Source organism: Lissotriton vulgaris, chromosome 8 (assembly GCF_964263255.1).
Source record: "Lissotriton vulgaris chromosome 8, aLisVul1.2, whole genome shotgun sequence".
In the NCBI taxonomy this organism is placed as follows: domain Eukaryota; kingdom Metazoa; phylum Chordata; class Amphibia; order Caudata; family Salamandridae; genus Lissotriton; species Lissotriton vulgaris.
Window position 1 is genome coordinate 771,369,295 of NC_141696.1, and position 21,687 is coordinate 771,390,981.

Here is a 21,687-nt window from a genome sequence, read left to right on the forward strand (position 1 = left end):
AGCTACTATTAGAGGCTTCCTATCTGATTTTTTCAACTTCCCCCTATCTATGTCTGTAGTTATTAGGTGGGTGCCTTCAATCCTGCATCTTTGCTTTTAGTTTACTGTTTTCTAGATGGTATGCATTTCCCTTGCGGGCATATATGAATATGTACATGAAAATTACACGCCCTTTACTCATATTTTCTACATTTCATTATCTAAATATGTATTGTTATATCCATTCGATAATTTAGTTTAAAAGGGTTTCTCTCTGAAGAAGCATGCCAAATGACAATGCCGTTTATTTATGGTTTCTTTTTTGAAACATAAATAAAACGCATTGTCATTTACAATGCCAATGCTTTAGCAAGCGTAAATGCGAGACCTATTGCTCGCAAATGCTTGTTGTAAATAGGTCACCTAGAAAGATTAACCCTTTCTGTTAACCCGCAACGGGCCGTGAATAACACGATACAGGCACTAGTATTTCTATCGTCCTAAAGGCATAACTGTCAGTGCTTGGGGGCTGAACGCGACTGCCAGCGTTAAAGAACAGCTATGCAGCTGTTAAGGGGCGGGGTGGGTGCAGGCTATGAGAGCAGTCGTCTGGCCACACCCTCAGTCACAGACACAAAGCGCCACCCGCTCCACAGGTGAACAACGGGGCGTATCCTTTCACCCTTCCGATTGGCTGAGGATGTATACCAAATATTGCAACAGCCAACCCGAAGGATCTGGAACTTGGAGGGAGGAAAGCAGAGAGTCATACGGAACATGACAGGCAGGATCCGAAAACCCCAGTAACGGGACACACCTATTGCCTAATGTACCGATTGGAAAACGTAGCTGTCAGTCACTGCCAAGGAGCGAGAGGAACTAATGATTGACGTTACGCTTCTCCAATCCATTCCAGGGGCTCGAGGCGTGGCCTATTATCGCTCGTGGTAATGTTTGGAAAGGGCAAGTGTACACTGTACTGCGCTTTAGCCACTTGTCGAGCTTTTTACTTGTCTGGAAGAGCTAATTTTTCATATTACCGTATTTCTTGCCTTGAGCAAGTGAGGCATGCACTATACAACAGAACACATCCCATGCTGCATGCCCTAAACACAATAAGCAGAGCCTTCCCCAACTTCCGCGTCACCTCTTCGAACGTGCCGCAGCCAATAGACTCCTTGTGCCGAGACCGAGGACGTTTGGTATTGGGTAGTAGTTGTTCAGTGGGCGGGGCGGAGTGTTCCGCGCCGCTCTGTGTGTAGCTGGGCGCCGCTGCCGGCTGCGGGTGCTCTGTCCCTGTTTGGAGCGTCTGTCCCCCGGCGAGGTCCACATGCTTTCCCTGTGAGCCGAGGCAATGTGGCGCGGAAGCCCCGGGCTCCTAGTGCTGTGTTCCGGCCTGCGGGGTGGCGTCCGACGGGTGACTCCGTGGCCAGGACAGCGGCTGTGAGTGGGGATCCCCGCCGATGGAGGCTGGGGCGGCTCGAGCGCCGGGCGGCCCGGCGAGCAGCACGGGAAAAGAGCTCGGAGAGGAGGCAGGCTGGTGCCCACCTACCTCTCTGCAGGAGCCGCCGCCGCCGCTTACAGAGGAGCCACCGCAGTACCGGCTGGAAGACCTGGACACGCTGGCCACAGTGGGTAAGTCAGGATCACAGCCCCTCCGCTGCAGATGTGCCACATCCTTAAAACGCACACTTCTAGTCTATGGTGCAACCTTGGAATGACATCCTCCCCCGAAATCCCCGCATTCGGACCCTACTTGCAGCATCACCGAGGGACAGGGCGCTGCCTGCAGCTGTATCCGACATGATTCATGCCAAACCCTCGCCACTTTGCCTGAAACGAATACGAGCTTTGTTCCACTAGTTATGGCTGCATGACTTTTTGCAATTTCCATGTGCATTCCGAATGTGGCTGAGGCTCTAACGCTGGTGAAACTGGTCTAGGGCATTGAGGCAGCACCTGCTGTTGCACTCATTGCAACGGGCGAGGCAAGGGCTATTCTAAAGCCAAGAATCCAATGTCACCCACTTCCTTGTTAGGTGGGACCCCTCCGCCCAAAAGAACTAGTAGCAGGTACTGCCCATGAAGCCGGACACAATGCAATTGGGTCCGCGATGTCCAAGTGGGTGTGATGGAGGCTGGCTGTCACCCCCAGGACTGAGATCCCTGTGGACGAAGTGTGATATTTGCGGATGTCGAATAGAAGCTTGTTGGGTGTGGCCAGCATTGGAGCAGGTGGAAACTTGATTGTATATGGTGTGTGTTAGCCTGCATGTGCCCGCTCTAGTCTCTCCACCCGTACCACCGAAGATTATGTTCATGAGTCCGTTGTACTGTGCCCCATCGTTAAGTCGGTCTGCAAGAGTGGGGCCGCTTATAACTTTAACCCAGACAACTAAGTTATCTGCATGAAAGGTGTGCGGGAGTTTGTGAGAACACACAGGGAGGCTCAGATGGATTGAAGTCCTCTGGCCGAGTGTACCTGGCTGCAGCTGATTTGGGTGTAGTCGGTGTTCGTGTGCGGGCAGTTGCAGTTAGCGGGGGACGGGACATGTTTCTCATTATGCTCTGACCGCACGAGGAAAAGTTTATAAAGGGAGGGTGAGAAATATTGGCAACGGTGAATAATGGAGAAAAAATAGGTATGAAAAAGAGATCAAGAGACGGAACTAAAGGGTGGTGAAGAAAAAGGCATGACGTGGAATCAGAAGAACTATACTGCCTCCTGTTCCGCAAAAAGTTGGTGTTGGGCACCTAGGATAACTTTTGGGGGCCTTGAATTTTTTTTTTAGACAAACTGACTGCTGAATGTACACAATATATCCTAATTGTCAGACGCGAGAAGAGGAGACAGCCTCTCAGAGGTCTTGATAACATTCGTGGTGGAGACCCGAAAGGTGGCTAGAGGTGCAGGTTGTAGACGAGGCATCCACTTAGGCAGACAGGTGAAGTTCCGAAACACCCTCTCACATGTAGCTGGACTCTGGAGCCCTAAGGGGAGTCTGGTGTAAGAGGCCGCCCGGTATACGCTGCACGGGGAGTGGGTGGGCTGGCTCGCTTCTCTCTCTGGCGTTTTTCCATGTGATCTTTGGACGCCGAGTCCTCGAGGGAGAACAGGTGCTACTTTCTATCTTGCTTTCTAGTCGCTGCTCCCCGTGGGGAGGAGCCTAGAATGCTGTGGAGTAAGCAGAACACACCCCTCACAACACGTACCCTTCTCATTGTAACTAGGGCCAACACCATCATCACGAAACAGTCACGAAGTACACAGTTGATTACCGGCTATCTAAAAACTCCCGCCCACCTCTTGCTGTGAATCACTTTGATGTTGGTGCTCTAACTTCCGCACAATTCAAGTTTGTCATAATTGAACACGCTGCAGAACAGTGTTTTTGCACTATATGGCATATAAGGTTTCAGTCGCTAGTTGCGTCATAGAAATGTATGATTTCTGTACCACGTCATTGAAAACGGAGTTTTGTGGCAGATTAACTTTATTGCAACGATTGTCAAGTGTGGTGTAGTGCTTAATTGCTGGATACAAAATGCGCACGGTCCCAAATGTTATCTAGAAGCTAGCACTGGTGCTGCGAATTCCAGGGTTGTCGAATGCCAAGGCAATCTCATCTTGATTGCATCCCACCACTCACTCTTCCAACTTCCTTCATTTCTTGTGTCCATCGCACTCTTGGCAGATTCTTCTTCATATCTACTTTTCTCCCATATCCTCTGATTTCCTCTCTTTCTCTACATTTCTCCCTTTCATGCTTTTTGCTTTCCTGTTCCATTTCAGAGTTTGATGACGAAAAATAAGTTATGGTCCCCAGGGCCTTAAGTGGAATGGAAAAGGTGGGGCTCCATGAAAGGGGTGTGCCCAATATAAATAGTGTGGGGCATAAACATGTAAATTAAAATTCTCTTAGACTTCCACTATACCTATACGTTTGCACAGAATCACAACTGCAACTGGCATACATGGCCATTGTTTTGTGCTCTTTGCAGAGAGGCCAAGCATTGGATGGTCATGTATTCGGAACAATTTTTCTGGACCCCTGACATTCACTAAGTAATATGCTGCCTATTAAAAAATTATAATACTGGAACACAATTTCCTTGAAAAAGGGCACACTCTTAAGGAATGCAAGACTAGGTAAATAATGTGAAATATAAACAGGAAAGACATGAATTAAATTACCGTTTTCTACACATTTTTCAGAAATCAATCCACGTTTATGCCTGTAAAGTTAAGTACATGAATACAGGGCCCGAGAGGTACCCGTTTCGATGTCCTTTTTTTAATTACTACCAGGGCTGAGACCTGGCCCACTTAAAGATTGGGTGACCCCCAAACATGAATGTGGTTGTATGCCACCTGTACCGTTTCGCTGCTAGAGTTTATACATCAGTCCCAGAACTCTTTTGTTTTATTATGCTGCATAGCAGTTGTCTGTTTGGCCGTTTATGTTGAATGGGAGACAGCCATTTGGCACTGATCAGAATATGGTATTTTGTGGTTTTAAGCGATGTGCTCCCCTTGATAAGACTGTTTTGATGCTTTGCACATGTCAATACTTGGGCTATATATTAAGTACACTAGTTTGAAATTGCTCTGCTGTGGCAAGAAACTGTCTCCAGTCCTCCTTCGACGGGCCCTTCGGTATTCATTTCAGCGGTGGAGAGAGGCCCTATCTGTTAGAGGTTCTAGTTCTGAAGTTGAATACTCTTCTATTGCCACTGTTCGTGTTACTGCAAAAGGAGGGTCTCGTGTGCTCAACTCCATAGCCAGACTACTGCCTTTTGAGCACGCTTGCCACTGTTTGTGTTACTGCAAAAGGAGGGTCTGGTGTGCTCAACTCTATACCCAGTGTACTGCCTTTTGAGCACGCTTGCCATTAACATGATGGATGGAATGCTTGCTTTTTAGCTTCTTTGTACTATTTTAGACTGGGACCATCAACATGTAAAGTCACCCCACGTGAGATGGCCTCAATCAAAATGCCCTTCCTGGTCCCTTCTGAACATGAACACAAGCAATTTCAGACCACTGTCATGGGAAGGTGTTCCATAGGTTGAGCATTGGTGTTATCATCCATCCATCCACCCACCCATAGATTTTGGTGCATCCCCAGATTTACCAAGACTGGACAACCTGGGAATGTGTCAAAATGCTACGACTTCCCAGGGGTGGCGATACCCAGTGAAATATCTTGTTGTTTCCTCTTTCTAAAAATTCCTCAAAGGATAGTTTTGTGCAGGCAGGTGACCTTGCCTACACAAAAGCAATTCTGCCTGCAATGCTGGCGCCCTTGCCCCATGCCTCAAAGGTGTATGCATTGGCATTTAGCAGCAGATTGTGCGCCAGCAGAGGCAGAGAGCAGGGACGGGTCATATACTGGTAAAAATGGCTCGCCTCTCCCTTTCATGCACCGCAGCAAGTTGTCTTGCTGCATTTTGAGAGAGTTCGATAAATCTGGCCCTTGGTACTTTAGAAGCATATTTCATCTCAGTGGTATTCAGTAGATAAAAAGGCCAGACATATTTTGTATATTTCTACAAAGTCATATGGGGGTGAATGTTTTGATTTGCTCTGCATTACATCCATCAATTGTGTGTCTTTTGCTTTCTCACCCTAAGTGCGCCAGGTATGCCCAGATGTGGGTCCTCTGCTATCCTGGCTGATGAGGGGTGAAACCCCGAAAACTGTCCTAGGATGCTTGTTTCCGGTCCAGGGAGGACCTGGCTTGGCAGTTCTTGCTGGACTGTTCCCATAAGGCACATGGTCAAGACTGATTTGCATTGCTTTGGGCTGCATTCTACTGATTATTTTTAGCTTCTTTGTACTATTTTAGACTGGGACCAGCAACGTGTAATGTCACCCCATGTGAGATGGGCTAAATTGAAATACCCGTCCTGGTCCCTTCTGAACAGGAAAACAAGCAATTTCAGACCATTTTTTGTCTTGTTATATCAGAGCACTGCCATGTTAAGCCAGGCATAGGGGGTCAAGCTTTTGATTTACAGTTGAAAAACTTTAATTGTTCGGAGACCAGACATCCAACAGAACTCCCTTTGAGATTCCACTTCTTACAACTCCCTAAAGGAATGCCTCTTTCCTTAATAATATTGTAGGAAGGTAGAGATGACGAATTTTATTTTACAGTTGTCTGAACTAAGCACATGGTAAAGAATGAAAATCCTCATCCCCTCCCCCCCCCCCCCCCCCCCCCCCCATCTCCAAAAGGGTACCTCAAAAGGCAAATACCCCGTGGTACATCTCCAGTAAATAATGTGCTGTGACTTCAAATTCTGACGTTGTCCTAGGCTAGTTTCCAAACTGTCGAGAACGGCTGCACATTTGGTACTTCCTTTCCAGTATTTTCATAGAAATGTATATTTTTTCGATCTGACTAGACACATCTTTGTCTTTTTCTAAATTAATGTCCTAGGGGGAAAAAAACACAGAGGCTACTTAGGGATGCTTAGGCTGTTGACTTGCACTGTTGTACATTCGGGATTGTAGTTTTGCTCTGGCCTGTGGCGGTCTGTTCCCATCATCATACTGTTTGCCTCTGCTGTTAGTTTCTCCTTCCTGTAATCAGCTACCTCCTCGGTACTACCCAGTAGTCACGCCCCACCGGCGTGCCATCTTCAGCAACATCATTTTCAGACCAGCGGCAAAGCACAGCACTGGACCTGCTTTGCAGGCTGTTTCCTCTTGGGCAGGCAGCAGCAGAGCCGGTGCACTGCATGGCTGGTTGCATGCTGTTTCTGCTGCCCTCACACACAGGTAATCCTCACGCATTTATCACGTCATTTTATCTCCTCTTTATTGATAACAATTTGAATATTTTTTGTTTCGGTCACCTCTCCTCTCACTGGCTATCTGCCCCTATTATTTACTGTATCCACTCAATTTGTTTTCCAGTTTCCCCTTCATTGGTCGTCTTTAGCACACTGTTCCTGCTCTACCCTTGTTTATCCCCAAACCTCCTCTCCCCCTACTTTTCTGACCATTGATCTCCAGCATCGCTTTTCAAACATCCATCCCCCTTTTCATACTGTGCAAAGTTCTACCATATTCTTACTGCTCTAGTGACATATCATTTTCTACCTCTTATCTGCTCATGCCATCGCTGTCTGCCTGTACACTTTACACGCTCTTGCCCATCACCATTTTTATCTGCCCAGATTTCGCCCCACTTCTGTTTCTGCCCCATTTTTAGGTTTTGCCTGCAAGTGCGCACGTAGTGCGCATGCGCTAAAAAACCTTTTGAGTTGTATGTCGGATCGATGACCCGCCTCTGTCTCTCATTGGCTAGCTCCATAAATGGAGGCTAGCCATTGGGAGACAGAGGCTGTCAATCACGCTTTCCTGTGAAAACGCGATTCTGGGGCGTTTCTCGGGCTTTTTTTAAGTCCCGTCCCTTTGTCCTGGGCAGCGCTGTCATTGGCTGCCGGCCCGGGACACCCCCGTGACGTCATTCCCCAGGCCGCGCTGTCATTGGCTGGCTGGCTGGCCCGGGACCTGACTTGATTTTAATGGTAGCTGCATCTCGGGCGACTGCTTGTTTTAGACGGTGAGTGGACAATGTTAATTGCCAACAATGCTTTCCTGCACATTGAGAGTGCATGTAACCCTGCTTCGGCACCCCTCATTGACTTGTGTTACTGGCCGGTGCCTCTCTTGCGGATCTTATGAGCCTCTTATCCGTGCACCTCCCGCCCCTCTGCACCCCACCAAAATCTCTCATTTGCACAACCTGCGCTCGTCTTGAGCAAATCCTGACCGGAGCACGGTTGTCTGTCTCTTCTGCTGTCTTGCACCACTTCTCGTATGTCTCTTCTCCACCCTTCTTGGCCGTTTTCTGCGACACCCCTCTGTTCCTCATCTCTCACGTGCCCCTCCCCGTCGCGTGTCTCAGGTTCCCCTCTCCGGCGCATCTCTTTCCCCTCTTCACCTTTCTCATTTCTCCGGTTACCAGCGCTCCTCCTGCCTTCGATACTCTCATGGGCCCATCCTGTCTCGCCTGGGCTCTCCTGCACCGCTGCTGGTCTCTCTCCCGTATCCCTCCGCAGCATCTCATGTGCGCCTCTCCTGCGCTTCCCATGCTCCTCTGCGTCCCTATAAGATCTATCGTTTGCCTGTCCCGAGCCCATACTGGTCATAAACAGCCCCGATATTCTCCATGGCCCATCGTATGTCTCTTTTGCGCCCTCCTGTAGTACGCCTGCGTCTCTTCGGCGCCTCTCTTGCGCCCTTGCTGTCATCTCCTGTCTTATTGCACTTCCACTGTAGAACACGCAGTGCGCATCTCTGGCACCCCTAATATCTCCAGCGCCCCCTTCTATCCTCTTCTCCTCTTGCATCCCTCCTGCCATCCTCCAGTGCCCCCACAGGAACCCCCCAGTACCCCTTGGGACCCCGCCTCAGTGCCCCTACATTTCTCCGCTTCTCCTCTTACCTTTCTCCGCCTCCACTTCTTTTGCGCCCGCAGGCGCACCTCCGAGCTCTTTATTGATCCTGCAACCACGGATAAGAATTGTGAAACATACCCCGGATGTATACATCTACAATGAAACCCAGATCTTGCTTGGTCGAACACCAGCCGAGTTTCCAGTTGCGCTTTTCTTTACACTTCTGGATAAGCAGGCGCCATACTTGCTATTCTATATGGTTCATCTGTCATAGACCCCTTAGTATAGGAACGGGGAGGTATCCACCAGGAAACACCCCAGCCTATGCCACCGAGGGGGCAGACAGAGACTGCCGGTCCCTGTTGGCACGTGCTGCCCTCTGCGAGCCCAAGTGTGTTGGGTAATACAACTGTGTATCTGCGCTCTACGAGTAGTGCATTCGGTTGGGGGCGGGGGGTTGATTCATGTCTGTCCCGAGACTCCCGAACAACACCAAGGATAGCCCCACACTAACCGCAACCCCCCGCGTTTTCCGTCTCATGCCCCCTACTTAGGATTCACTTTTTAGACAGAGCGGTGCCAGCCTGGCAAAGGGTACAGCGGTTCCCAATTTGCGTTTTAAAGTTCAAGAGGCAGACAGCTCCTCCCAGGCCCAGCGGAGGTTGGCCACACTGGATTCTCAGGCTCTCGAACTACAGGGTTTGCATAACCCGCTCTACTCCACTAGGCAGCACGTACTCTCTTGCCAGCTTCGGGATAAAGAAATCAGGAACTTTCCAAAATAAGTGAAATAGAATACATTTATGTTGATAGTGGACATTGTTTCTTTTTTTTAGAGCTTAAAGAAGTTTTCCGGCACATCAGTGCCCATTGTTTACCTAACATGTACACATCGGCATTTGTTTGTTTTTGAGCTCGTGATGTTCTCAGGATCACGCAATGTTTAGAAGTGGGAGAACCGAGATTGTAGCTTTTCTATCACTTGGGTTAAAGTTCAGATTCAACAATATTACACAGTTCGACATCATGGAGATCACGTGACTGTCGCCACTCTGAGCAGTCGATGGTGTCCGGATTATTTTGAGCACATCGCGATGAGCCCCCTTCCCTTGTAACGTGGGACGCCGAGGCGCTGGGTGGTGGTGTCACTCTGTCTACCTCCCGAAGCCTGAAACATTGTTTTCTTCAACAGTCCAGACACACAGAATGTCAGAAATGAAACACATCCGAACTACACCTCAACAACCAGCGACAACCTGACACATACGGTTCTATGCCAGGTGGGGGTCACACACCTTCCCTTTTTGTATTTTAGTACTTATAGTGCTATTTTTTGGCAAACAAATGAAAAACGAAAGTCCCAGTATTCAAGGAAAAAAGAACTGGATGTCGTTTCTCGCTACCGTGTGTCACGTTGGGATCCCTTCCAGTGTCTGTACTTCGATCAAACAGCCCCAGTAGTTACAGAAGGCTGTGCCAAGTAACCAAAGGCTGTGGCCCACAGGGCCAGGGATATCAGATGCTGCTGAGTGAGCGACATTAGCATACGCCCATCACTCCCGTAGCACACTACAGCTCGCACCCCTCTCCCCAAGCGCTGCTTTTACATTCCCGTTTAATTGCCTCTGACTTTACGCGCTATCGTGGGCCACATTCTGCAAATCCTTGTCATTGATACTAAAAAGGGGCAAAGCAGAGCACGGCGCTGCTGTTTAATTGTATACCTGGGTACTCGCGTGTGTGACAGGAGTTGTTGGTGTGGGTTTCTATTTGTGTGTCTGCGTGCGTGCGTGCGTGGCTGGTGTCTGTTTGTGGGGGTCGGTGGATGAGGATGAGGGGCACTCTCGGGGGCGAGGAGCCTGGATGTGAGTTGGTGTTCGTGTGTGTCTTGGAAAAGTAATTGGTGTCCAGTATTGGTACAGGAAGGCTGAAGTCATGGCTGCTTTTCAGGGTATCCGGATTTTAGACATTTGCATGAATTATCTACATTCTCAGTGGTTATCCTGTAAATCGGAGTTGTCCAGTGGTTGCAGTAGCAGTGATTAACATAATTCTGTGGGCTTCCATTAACCCTGGATGGTGGTGCGACACAGTAGGCAACAAAGGCCAGTGTCCTTGTATGCAAATACAAACCCTTTGGCTTCAAAATTAACATTAGTTGCTAAGTGTGCGCTCGCACTGAAACCATTTTGGATCACAGCTCTGCATTGGTTAGGCATTCTCACCTCCCAGCGCGGCTCCTATGCTTATTGAAATACGGAGCTAATCACTTGACTGCCTCTTCCAACTTAGGCACCTAAGTGATTTTCGCCAAATTTGTCGATTAACTCAACGATTACTATCGATTTGCTCATTAACTATCAGTTTATGTGCCGTTGCGCACCGTTGGGTGGGTTTTGACCATAATGAGTGGGAAGGGGTCTTTACCTGGTGGCAGCATCTCTCTGCAGACGAGTGTTCGCCTCGCACGACATTCTCCGCAGGAGAGCAGGCTGCTGTCTAGGACCTTTGCTGTAGTTCATCTTGGTCATTCATTACGGTGCGCAGGGCTTTAAGTGGGATGGAAAAAGTGAGAAGCATGAAAGGAACGGGGCCTATTTAATTAAGGATATGACTTAAACATGCACACTAACGTTTGCGTAGATAGCCACCCTAACCACGCGTTTGCATTGAACAACTGCAGACGGTATACGTGACCTTTGCTCAGTGCCTTTGCAGAGAGGCCAAGGATTGGATGAACACCTATTCTTTGTGAGAGATTAAGCTATTGGCAATGTAATGACAATGCCATTTATTTATGTGTTTTCAAAACCAACACATAAATACAAATGTTGTCATTTACAATGCCAATAGCTCTAACTTCTCCAAAGGCGAAACCGTTGCATTGTAAATGCTTGTCTATTTATGCCCCCACTCGCCTATTTTAGTTTGCCCTCATTTGTGCATGCCATTGTTTGTATGTGTTAATACATTAAAGTTGATCCTGTTGGCTTCGTCAATACTTGTAACAAAGTGCAATCAAAGCTTTGCTTTTGGAGCTTTATTTACACAGCACGTAAGATTCTCGAACTCTAGCCTTCTGTCAAGATCCATTTGAAAATATTTAGACATTTGCCCTTGTTTCCCGACTACTTTCACTGTCTCGGAGAGATAACAAGCTTTGCTCTTAAGTCTGTTTACCCCACCCTTATTACAGTCGTGAAAATGAACAATTCAGATGTGCTGTTCTCTTAATTACTAGTAGTTCATGGACATTTCACTTATCCTTCTTACCTTAAAGTATATGCTTATATAGGAGGAATGAGACTGAAATAAAGTTTGCTGCCAGAGTCGTGAAAGGGAGAGGTATCACAATAGCTGTAAAGGGTGGACAGCAATTGTAGTAATGAAACGGACCAATATTACTCTGCTGTAAATTCTTTTGCTTATTAACGAGTTGGTTGGTCTGAAAAGGAACTCTTCACACTATGCTTGAAGCAGGGATGTAATCTGAAAGTCGTCCAACTCCCATTTTGTTGCTGTTGGCAATTGATACACACACTCATTTTTTCTGTACGGTCACAGTGTGGATCATAAACCTGAGTTTTGCTTGTTCTTTTCTACGACTTGTTTTTGTTATATCTGAACGTATACCCATCTCCCCCTAACACCCACGCCTTCCTACACCATTGTAAAATACCCCGAATTTTGTTTGACCTTTTTGCCGTTCGAAATAGACCCCACTCCTGGCATTCTTCCACCAAAACAAAGGCTGGTTACTGGTATTTACTCAGACCTTTTATTATGCATCCTTGTAACTGGTGTTATTCTACCTTGAGAAATGCAAAAAGAACAATTGATGGACTGAATGCTGAACAAGGTCAAACATTCACCCCAGTGCAGAGATCTGGGCCTAAATCCATCGTTTTTTTTCTCACCATGCCATTTCAGTTAAGGCCCAGCCATATGCAAATCAGTCTTGACCCTGCTCCTCATGGGAACAGTCCAGCCCGAACTGCCAAGCCAGGTCCTCCCTGGACTAGAAACAAGCATCCTGGGACTGGTTTAGGGGTATCCCCCCCTTATCAGCCAGCCTAGTATGACTCCAGTGGCATGGTGAGCACGGGATCCACGTCTGGGCATACCCGTCCCACTTGGAACGATGGATGGAATTGATGGATGGAATGCTGAACAATGTCCAACATTTACCCCCAGTACAGAGATCTGGGCTACATTGAGCCCATCTCCGAAAGAAACTGCTGTGCCTGTTGTGCTGCCAAGTTCCTTGGGAGAGCAAGTCACAATTGAGGGCCACCAACCCTGCGGGCGAGCTGTTGGACACTGGGGAACACACTCTTGGTTTGTTCTTTTCCATGTAGACTTTGTCCCACAGCTATTGCCACAAGCAGTTTCTTTTCTCAGTTATGTATCGTTGGGATAACTCAACATTTTAGGTAGACTCAAGAGGGACAATGAGTAAAACTATTCCCAACACGCTCACATTAAAAGTTTGTCTGTTTTCAGACTTCCAACTTAGCTGTTATAGGACAATCCTGTAAATAAAGATCACCAGTCAGGAGGGAGGGGGTTGAAGTGTCCTTGCCCAAGAGGGAGTAGACAGAAATATGTACAAGTAGTACTATCATACACTGGTATGTGACCCACTTGGCCTTCAAAAGGTCTAGTATGATTCAGTATATGTAGCCCATGTGTATAGCTTTTTTTGTATGGATTTTGTACTGGGCTTTTGCAACAGAGGCTGTAAACACATTTCTGAGTATTGGATACAGCCACCCTCAGTGTTGCAGATGGGAGCTGTTTTATGGGCGTGCTCTGAAATTGCAAACCAGAATTAAATATCTTGAACTAAAATCCAAATGTTTTGGGTCCCGGTGGTAAGTAGAACCCACACCTAGGTAGTTTACCCAGTCCTGTTCAGGTAGTTCCAACAACAAAGACTGCACCTAAGACTGCAACAGTACATAAATGTAGTGCACTGAGGGTCAGATTACAAGTTGCACTGAACCCCCTTATAAAAACCCTTACCAAGTGGTGACATCCCTCTAGTATGAGTTAATGCCCATAGATTGTGGGATAGCTGCAGACCTGGTTTTACCAGGCAGAATGTCACACGGTATTCTCTTTTAATGGGGATTAACAATTATAACTTTCTCTGCAGCGGTGGTAAAGATGAGTTTGGGTGGCTGGTGCAGAAAGAAGGTGGGAAGGGAGACAAATTAAAGGGTCCTTCCCTTTCCCTGTTAGTGGGGGGAGGCAGGAACAGGGTGTGAGAAGTTAGCATGGCATAGGATGTCTAATAGTGCTAATGGGCACCTTGCACCAGTCTAATTGACCCTTATTGATGGTGGTTGTAAAGTCAACCTTATTGAAAGCTATCCTAGTGGTAGCATGAACCAGCAGTCATCAGGCTAAGACTTCAGTAGGCGAGTTAAGCAAGTTGTTTTACCATATATAATCCATTGAATACCAAATGAAAGGACACCACACAAGGTATATATCCAATATATATGTATTTAATCTAAACACAACCCCTCTGCATTCTTTATGAGGTCAGAGGTAAAAATACAATACAAGTCACACAGTTAATATACGATAAGTTGCACAGTATACATTATGCCCTAGTGGCCTCACAAACCATATACAAAGAAAGTGGTTTTAGTACCACGTGAGAGTTAGAAAGCAGGCCTGGGGCCTGTGGAGTCGCTGGGGCTACACTAAACAACCAGAGGTTAGGAAGTAGGAGGCCCACGGGAGCCGCGTGCAGCGTCTAAACTCAGACGCGACTTACTATTGACTTTCTATGGGAAACAACAAAGTTACAAATTTAGAATTTAAGGACACTTCCGGATGGACTAGGATGGGACCCTTTTAAAGTAGGACACTTCGAGAGTCAAGACCCACGGGAGCACCGGAGGACTCGTGTTACCTCACCCAGGGAAGCCGGGTGCATAGGTGTCTTTTCGTGTCTGGTTTCGTCGTTGTTTTCTATGGAGAGCTGCAAAGAAGTGCTGCAGGCGACCAGAGGAAAAGTTTCCGGGTGTATCCAAGGGTGGATCGGAGATGTGAAGAACCTTAAAAACAGAGGGGACAGAGTCCGGGTCACTAGCCACTGACCAGGAAGGAATCAGGCGATGTCTGGTGTTTTAAGGTGAATAAGGTGAGTTTGTCTCTTCAACCACGAGGTTCAGGAGGCATCGACGATGATCAGGCGCTAGATTCGAGCTGTCCCACGATGGATCTAGATGACGGCGGTGTCGGTATCTGGATTGGACCCAACAAACCTTGGCAACTGCAACCCATGCATGATGTGGAGATTGGCTCTGTTGCAGACCAGCAAGGTCTGTGGCTCTTCTCCTTTTCAGGGAATCTGGAGCAAGCCTGGAGCAACCAGGAAAGCAAAGTAAATTCAAGATGGCATCTTCAGGGGGCTCACTAGCCAACGGGCAAGGAACCAGGAAGACACGTCAAACTCAAATGCAAAGGCGGGGCCCACGGGATACTCGCGGAGTGTGGGGCCTGGGCTTCGGTGCAAATGGTGCTCGGGGCTGGGGCTTCTCGTACCCCAATGCACAACTTACTGAGGCTTCAGGAAAGTAGTGCAGGTAGCAAAATGCAGGATGTCCAGATGTCCGGTCCCACGTCTCTCGGGTCCGCCACGGGTCTCAGCTTTGCTGTGGATTTGGGTCGGGGTCAGAGAAGTCTGGAAGTCCAGTTCATGAGTCGCAGAGTCTTCGGGGTCCGACGGGAGCCTTGAAACTACAGACCAGCAAAGTTGCTGTTGGTGCCTGTTTGCACAGGGTGGTCACTCCTTGACCACAAGAGAGATGTCTTCCGTCTTCCAGTGAAAATGGAATGTCGAAGGCCCAAGATATGTCTTTCAAATATTCGTCCAGGATAATCTTAAGTCCCAGGGACACAGCTCCTATACTTATACTAAGGATGGGGGCTGGATTACCTGACTAGGTCCCTCCTATGGGTGGACCTGAGAAGGGGGTGGTTACACCCCTTTCCCCAGTTTCGTGCCAGAGCTGCAGCTGGAGAGCCCCAGCAACTGGTTTGAACTGGGCTATGCATGTAGCACCATGTGTACCCAGGCAGTGTCTAGATGCATTCACTGAATGCAGCCCTCCCTGCCCCAATACACAAAACCCCTGTCTGGGTAGGTGCTGGCCGGTGCTTGTCCAGTCCGCCCTTACTGGAGTTTCCCCCAGCAACAGGAGGTCAGACTCGTGTCTTTGGCAGCAGCATCCATTTTGTGATGCTGAGGCTCTGTTTAACTTTAACCGGGTAAAGCAGTAAATGACATGTATTTCCCTCTAGAAGGGTGGAATGCTACCCCCGCCGCCAGAATTGGCCGGGGGGGGGGGGGGTAGAATTCCAAAGTGTTTGACACCTTACACAACTTGTTTTGATGAAGCCAAACCAAAGTTATCATTAACAGCGAGGATTATAATGCACTTAAGAGTATATGGTATGGCTATATCATAGAACAGCCATAAGGAGATGGTTCCGAAAGCTGCAGAGGGGCTCAGCTCATGCTAGGGCACCCTCTCACATAAAAATAAGCACTCTGCCTCCAGGATTGTCGAGGCCTACCATAGGAGTGCCTTATAGGTGTATATGTGCCTTTATATAAAGGTAGATATAGGTATACTATATCTAAGTAAGGGGTGATTACACCACCTTACCCAGGCTGTGTGAACAGACCTGTGGTGTCAGTTGGAAGGCAAACCAGGGGTGGCACAATACATGCTGCAGCCCCTGGTTGGCATACGGTGCACCTATGCCCTGGGTACCTATGGTACACTATACAGGGACTCACAAGGGTGACCCAGTAACCAATCTGGTATGTACCTAAAGTACATGGTATCAATTTAGAGAGAGAACAGCTGGGCTGTGGGTCTGATTAGCAGGCTCACAGCCACATTAAAGTCGAAAAACCAGAGAATCCCAGCAAAAAGTGGGGGATACCATAGGAAGCAGACACAGGGCTGGGCTGCATTTTCAGCTAGAGCAATCTGCGATTTTACTGGCTGTGTTTTTAACGGTTTAAATCTGGTACTGTGTTCTCAGACCCGAAATTGCTGGTACGGGAACCCTGGCCAATTTATTATTAAGCAAAATTCCCACGTGGGAATTTCCAATTTACCATCTGGGTAAAAGTTTTATTTATGCATTTGGTGCTTTGTCTGATCTCTTATCTTGTGAAGGGTAGTAACACTTATTGTACAGTGGGTTGCAGTTTTGTATTTTAAGCAGTGCTCTGATAAATGTTAAAATGAATGCTTGTGAATTTTGTGATTTTTCTTGCTCTGACTTGTAGTTTGCTTTGAAACGACCAGCAAATCTGGGTCATGTGGGTGTTTTGCTTTCATCTTTATCCCCTTTCATTTGCTCTCAATTTCTTAATCTGTGGCATGTGTCCAGTGGGAATGCAAGTGCACAGATGAGCAGCTTGACCTTTTTTTTTTATGAGGCTCGTGTTTTGGGCGTCAGGATTCAGGGGAATATTAATGCTTTAAAAAAATATTACATTGTAAACTGAGCTGATATCTTTCTATTCGGTCTCTCGATTGAAAATATATTGTGTTTCTTTAAATTGGGACCCTCCCACACACACACACACACATACAATGGAGTTTGTGTGAAACGTTCTCTTGTATTACCCACGCTCTGTAAAATGCCAGCTGACGATGGCCTCACTTATATTAGGCTATTTAAGTTGCAGCTGTTCCTCTTCGTCTGTTTTTGTGCTTCTGCCACAATGTAATCGCTGTCTGTAATCTGTAAAGAATTTAATATCCGAGACCCTCTTCTCAAAAATAGCTTTAGAATAAAACTGCTGATGTTGCATGTGCAATTCTAGCTACACTGTACAACGGAACAGGTGGCTTTTCCAGTTGCTGTTGCTTTCCTGGCACGTACTAGTACGCCTTTGGCATTTGTTGCTGTGTGAAGTACTCAAGCATTCAGGGCCGTTTGGGTAAATCAGTAATGATAGGTGGATGTCACATTGGCAGATTTTAGATCTGTACCCTTCTCCTTGGATTTTCTGATGACTTTGATGTATCCCCTTGTGTTACAAGGCAATTTGAAAATAGTTTGCCTAAACAGACTGCTTGACAAAAGAAATGTCTTCCAGTTTTATCACTTTCCTTTGTCTTATTGCCCCCTTGCATTATGAGTTTTTGTTATTACCCAAATTAATACTCGTCATTTTGTCGACCACCATGGGGTTGATAATCCAGGTCCTTCTGTTGAAGCCAGGCCTGCTGGAAATTATGAGGATTGGGGCTGTTGAGTATAGATAACAGTTCTTACTCTCAAATAACTCTCTAGATGCACTGTATGCCTGTTTCGGGTGTTGTTTAGGCTACCTCCAGAATTTACAAAAAATGGGCCCACATTGGCCCAGCTGATGTTACCCTTAGCCCATCCAGATGAAAATTCCTTGAAATGGGCCTGCTTTAGGATAAGTTACTTTTAAATTCTCTATACAACTGATAGGCTTATTATGCTTATTCCTGTCCCCATTATTCTTTTTTTTTATTTTCTTCAACACAGTATCCCTAGAACTTTAAGTATAGGTAAAATTTCTCAAGAAAAGCTCAACCGTAAAAAATTTTTTTTAAAATACTTGTCAAATTTTTGGTTTAATAAAATATGGCGACATGAACCCTGTTTCCTTTGAAACTGGATGACATTGCGTGGAAAAGGCGACTATTATGTTGGGTAAAATTTATTGTGATCGTCATATCCCAAGATTAGGTAATATCAGACCGATAACGAAAACATTGGTCCACAAACTACATATTCAGGAGGGATAATCCAGATTCGCACAAGGTAGACTGGCTACTTGCAATTTGCCCAAACACCTGTGCTGCCCACTGTGAACTATGTAACTGTTTATTTTCATGTCATTCTTTTGCGGTGTACTTTCATTGATAAAGTTTAAAACACAGCAACACATTTGGAAAAAGCAGATTTCATGCCGTAGAAGTGTAAAACCATTAATTGCAGTCAAAACATGTACGTTCTGGGGCCGTGCTACTCAGAGTGCCGCGATTACAGAAGAGGCTGTAGATGCTTGTGCAGCCCCCTTCTGTAATACTGAAGCGCTGGCACACATGTAAATAAAACCAGAGCTATAGTTAGAGGATGTTCCCTTATTTGTACGGGGCGTTATACCTCTTAGCCCATCCATATTTCAAATGTGGTTGCAGAGGAAAACTGACACACATCATGGGAAACGAAAGCAATCGTCCAGACTCACAGAATACTCCAGTATGGCTCGGTTTTGTACCAGTCTGAACTGAATGCTCCCTAAAGTGCATTTGCTTCTATTCAGTCAGGTCATGTTATGTTGGTTTTTAAAGCACACTTTCGCCTAGCGGGCAGCCTTGAGCTGAGGAGGTGTGAATTTAGCAAAGCCTGGTGCCTAATGTGGTTACTCGAAAAGCCAGGTCTTCAGCTTCTTGTGGAATTCAAGAAATGAAGAAGAGCTCGATGTGTAATGGACATAATGTCATGCTTTAGCAGCGATGTAGGAGAAGGCTCAACCGCCGGATCTGGTTTTCAATTTGCGTGGTTTGTGAGCAAGTAGGAATCTTGCTATCTTTGGTGTATGGAATGTTAGTAAAAGCAGATGATATTGTTGAGGTATGCTGGGCCAGAGTGCCTTAAAAGTTTGGTTTAGGAGTTTGAAATCTGCTTGCTTGGGAATGCATAGCCAGTGTAACGCCTCGAGGCGAGGTGAAATGTGTGAGTGTCATGGGAATAGGGGAGTGATTCTGGCTGCCATGTTTTGGATGTTCTGCAGCCTTACGATGAGATTCTTGTTTATCCCAGTGTATAGGGTGCTATTGTAGTCTAGGTTGCTGGTGGCAAGAGCGTGCATGATCATTTTCTGCATGTTTACTGGGAGCCATTTAAAAATCTTCCTCAGCATCTTCAGTATGTGAAAGCACAAGGCACTGGATGGGTTTGACTTGGGCTGTGATGTTGAGTTTGCAGTCAAGGGTGAGACAAAGGTTCTTGCCTAGGGTTATTTAGCTCTGAGGTAAGCGTAGGTAATTAGCTTTAATGCCATCATATGTATATCATTCCACATTGCATAACCCATGGTAGCCCTTTCTGGAAATGAATTAAGATCAGTCCCAGTATGAGTAGATGTGGTTAGACAAAGATTATCACCGGGGCCACTGAATTTCTGTGGTAGGAAAAGGACCAAATTATGCAGCAGAGTTGACTAAAATATGCCTCAAGCAAAGGCAAATTATGTGGTGTAATGCGTTGACATTTTATGATAGTAATACTCAATTAATATTGTTATTTTTTACACTTGTTACCACTGTCTGGGCCTAAGTTCCACCACATTAATACACGTTTAACACACACCTATAGCAATATGCAACTGAGAGGTGAACTATCAACCTTTGCAAAGGGTCTTCAACTGTACTATAACATCTGTTGTAGCATTTTTAGTAACTGTTTAGCCCTATGAGTTAGGATTATTTTTTTAAACTGCAGATCATGCAGCAGATTATAGATTATGTGGCAAATCAATAATTTAGCAGAAAACACCACAGCCATAAAATGGCACAATTCCAACGGCATGGACTATAACCTGAGAATGTGCAATGCACTGTAACAAGATACCAAAATATGAAATACATTTGTAACTTTCATACTTGTGAGAGCAAATTCAGATCAACACAATATCTTACTTGACATAAGTTATTTACTGCACCTCAGCATCTGACCGAAAACACAGACATGCTTAGCACCCGATTGAAAAGGTAAACTTAAATTTTTTGTGTAAGTTACCTATTTTTAATATTAAAAAATGAAAAGATTAATTTTGTGAATAGTAACTTTAGTACTGTGGAGCACCGCACCCGTCGCAGATACTCTGCACATAAAAAGTAGGCCTCTTCTATCTTTTTTTATGCGGAGCTCTCCATCCCGACTGCGGCAGCTCAGGAGTCGGAAAATTACTGTTAGTAAAAATAAACTCAGAGTTTGTGAATACAAAAAAATTGTAAACTTACACAAAGGTGTAAGTTTACCTTTGTGAATAAGCCCCATACTCTATTAGGCATTAAACTCTGCATTAATTCTTGGAGGACATTTATGATTCCCTCGCCCTGGTAGATGCTCATCCAATGAGGCCTACACTGCTACTATCTGAATAGTATAATGCATTCCACATCCTGCAGTATATAACCGTGTTCATCTTACACAAGCTAAAATTTATAAACACCCTCAGAACCCCCACACAGACCATAATTGATGTGCAGAAGACCGTGCACAAGCCTTGGCGTCACTGTACCTGCTTCATCATTGGTAGATAAACCTCATATTACCACTCCCCCCCCCCCCCCAACAAGAGATGGGGACCGACTGAAAGCTTCATCTGTGCTTGTTCCTGAATCCGGGCTCTGGTCCTGCTTCAGGTGCACTTGGAACTTCAAACCAATAATGAGTCGAGTGGTCTTGTACCTGCCACCCTCAATGTACACAGGATGTGGCATTAGAGCAGGAGCTTCCATCTTTGGAACTGAACAAGATAGGTTTGAGTCTCGACGTTGGCGCAGCATCCTGTGATTCTGGCTAAATGTGCAGTGCCCAAAATAAATGAATGTGATCTTGACTAATGTAGACCAATGTTCATGTAAAGAGATTCAATACCTCTAGATCGAGTGGGCACTGCAGAAAACTGCACAAAGGTAAAAACAAAGCATTAGCTTAAAAAAAGAAAAAAATGGATAGCCATTTAGTGTCTGATTTGTACAAAGTGAAAACATAAAACCTGGATAGAGTGCAGCTTCCCCTTTTAAGCTGTGTGATCTTGAGTAAATATTTTTAGTCAGAAAACTTGTTTTTCCTAATATTTGTGCATGAAAGCACATTCAAATACACAAATTAGAAAACCTATGAATACAAAACCTATTGTGTTTGATTTAATAGACTAACGTTGCTGTAAGTAATCTGGGCCACATACAGGGTCCACAGGACAACTGTCTTGCCTGTTGGTTCAGTAATGGCACTGTCACCAGTGTGAGGTCAGGGCAGGTATGCGAAATGGGAGAAATACGAGGCGAGGGCTTTAGGAAAATGCCAGATGAGCTGAAACTTATTTTTTTCTTTCAGCTTTCTTTAATGATTGCTGTATACAAAGCGCTATTTTTCTTCATTATGTGCTGAACCCAAGAATTATTTTTATGCTTAACAAAGCATTTGGACGTAATGCGTCTCTTGAACTGCTTGACCAAGTGTAATGGCTGGATTTTC

At 46.0% G+C, this 21,687-nt stretch overlaps 1 protein-coding gene across 1 annotated transcript in view; it reads left to right on the forward strand.

Moving 5' to 3' along the window:
• The first annotated feature begins 1,201 nt into the window (after positions 1-1,201).
• The window catches only part of PRKX (protein kinase cAMP-dependent X-linked catalytic subunit), a 459,846-nt gene continuing 439,360 nt past the window's right edge, over positions 1,202-21,687 (forward strand). The window contains exon 1 of the mRNA XM_086934664.1: positions 1,202-1,614. Within this exon, the coding sequence (XP_086790790.1) occupies positions 1,443-1,614 (172 nt within the window). The 5' untranslated portion in view covers positions 1,202-1,442. The remainder of the gene's footprint in view (positions 1,615-21,687) is intronic.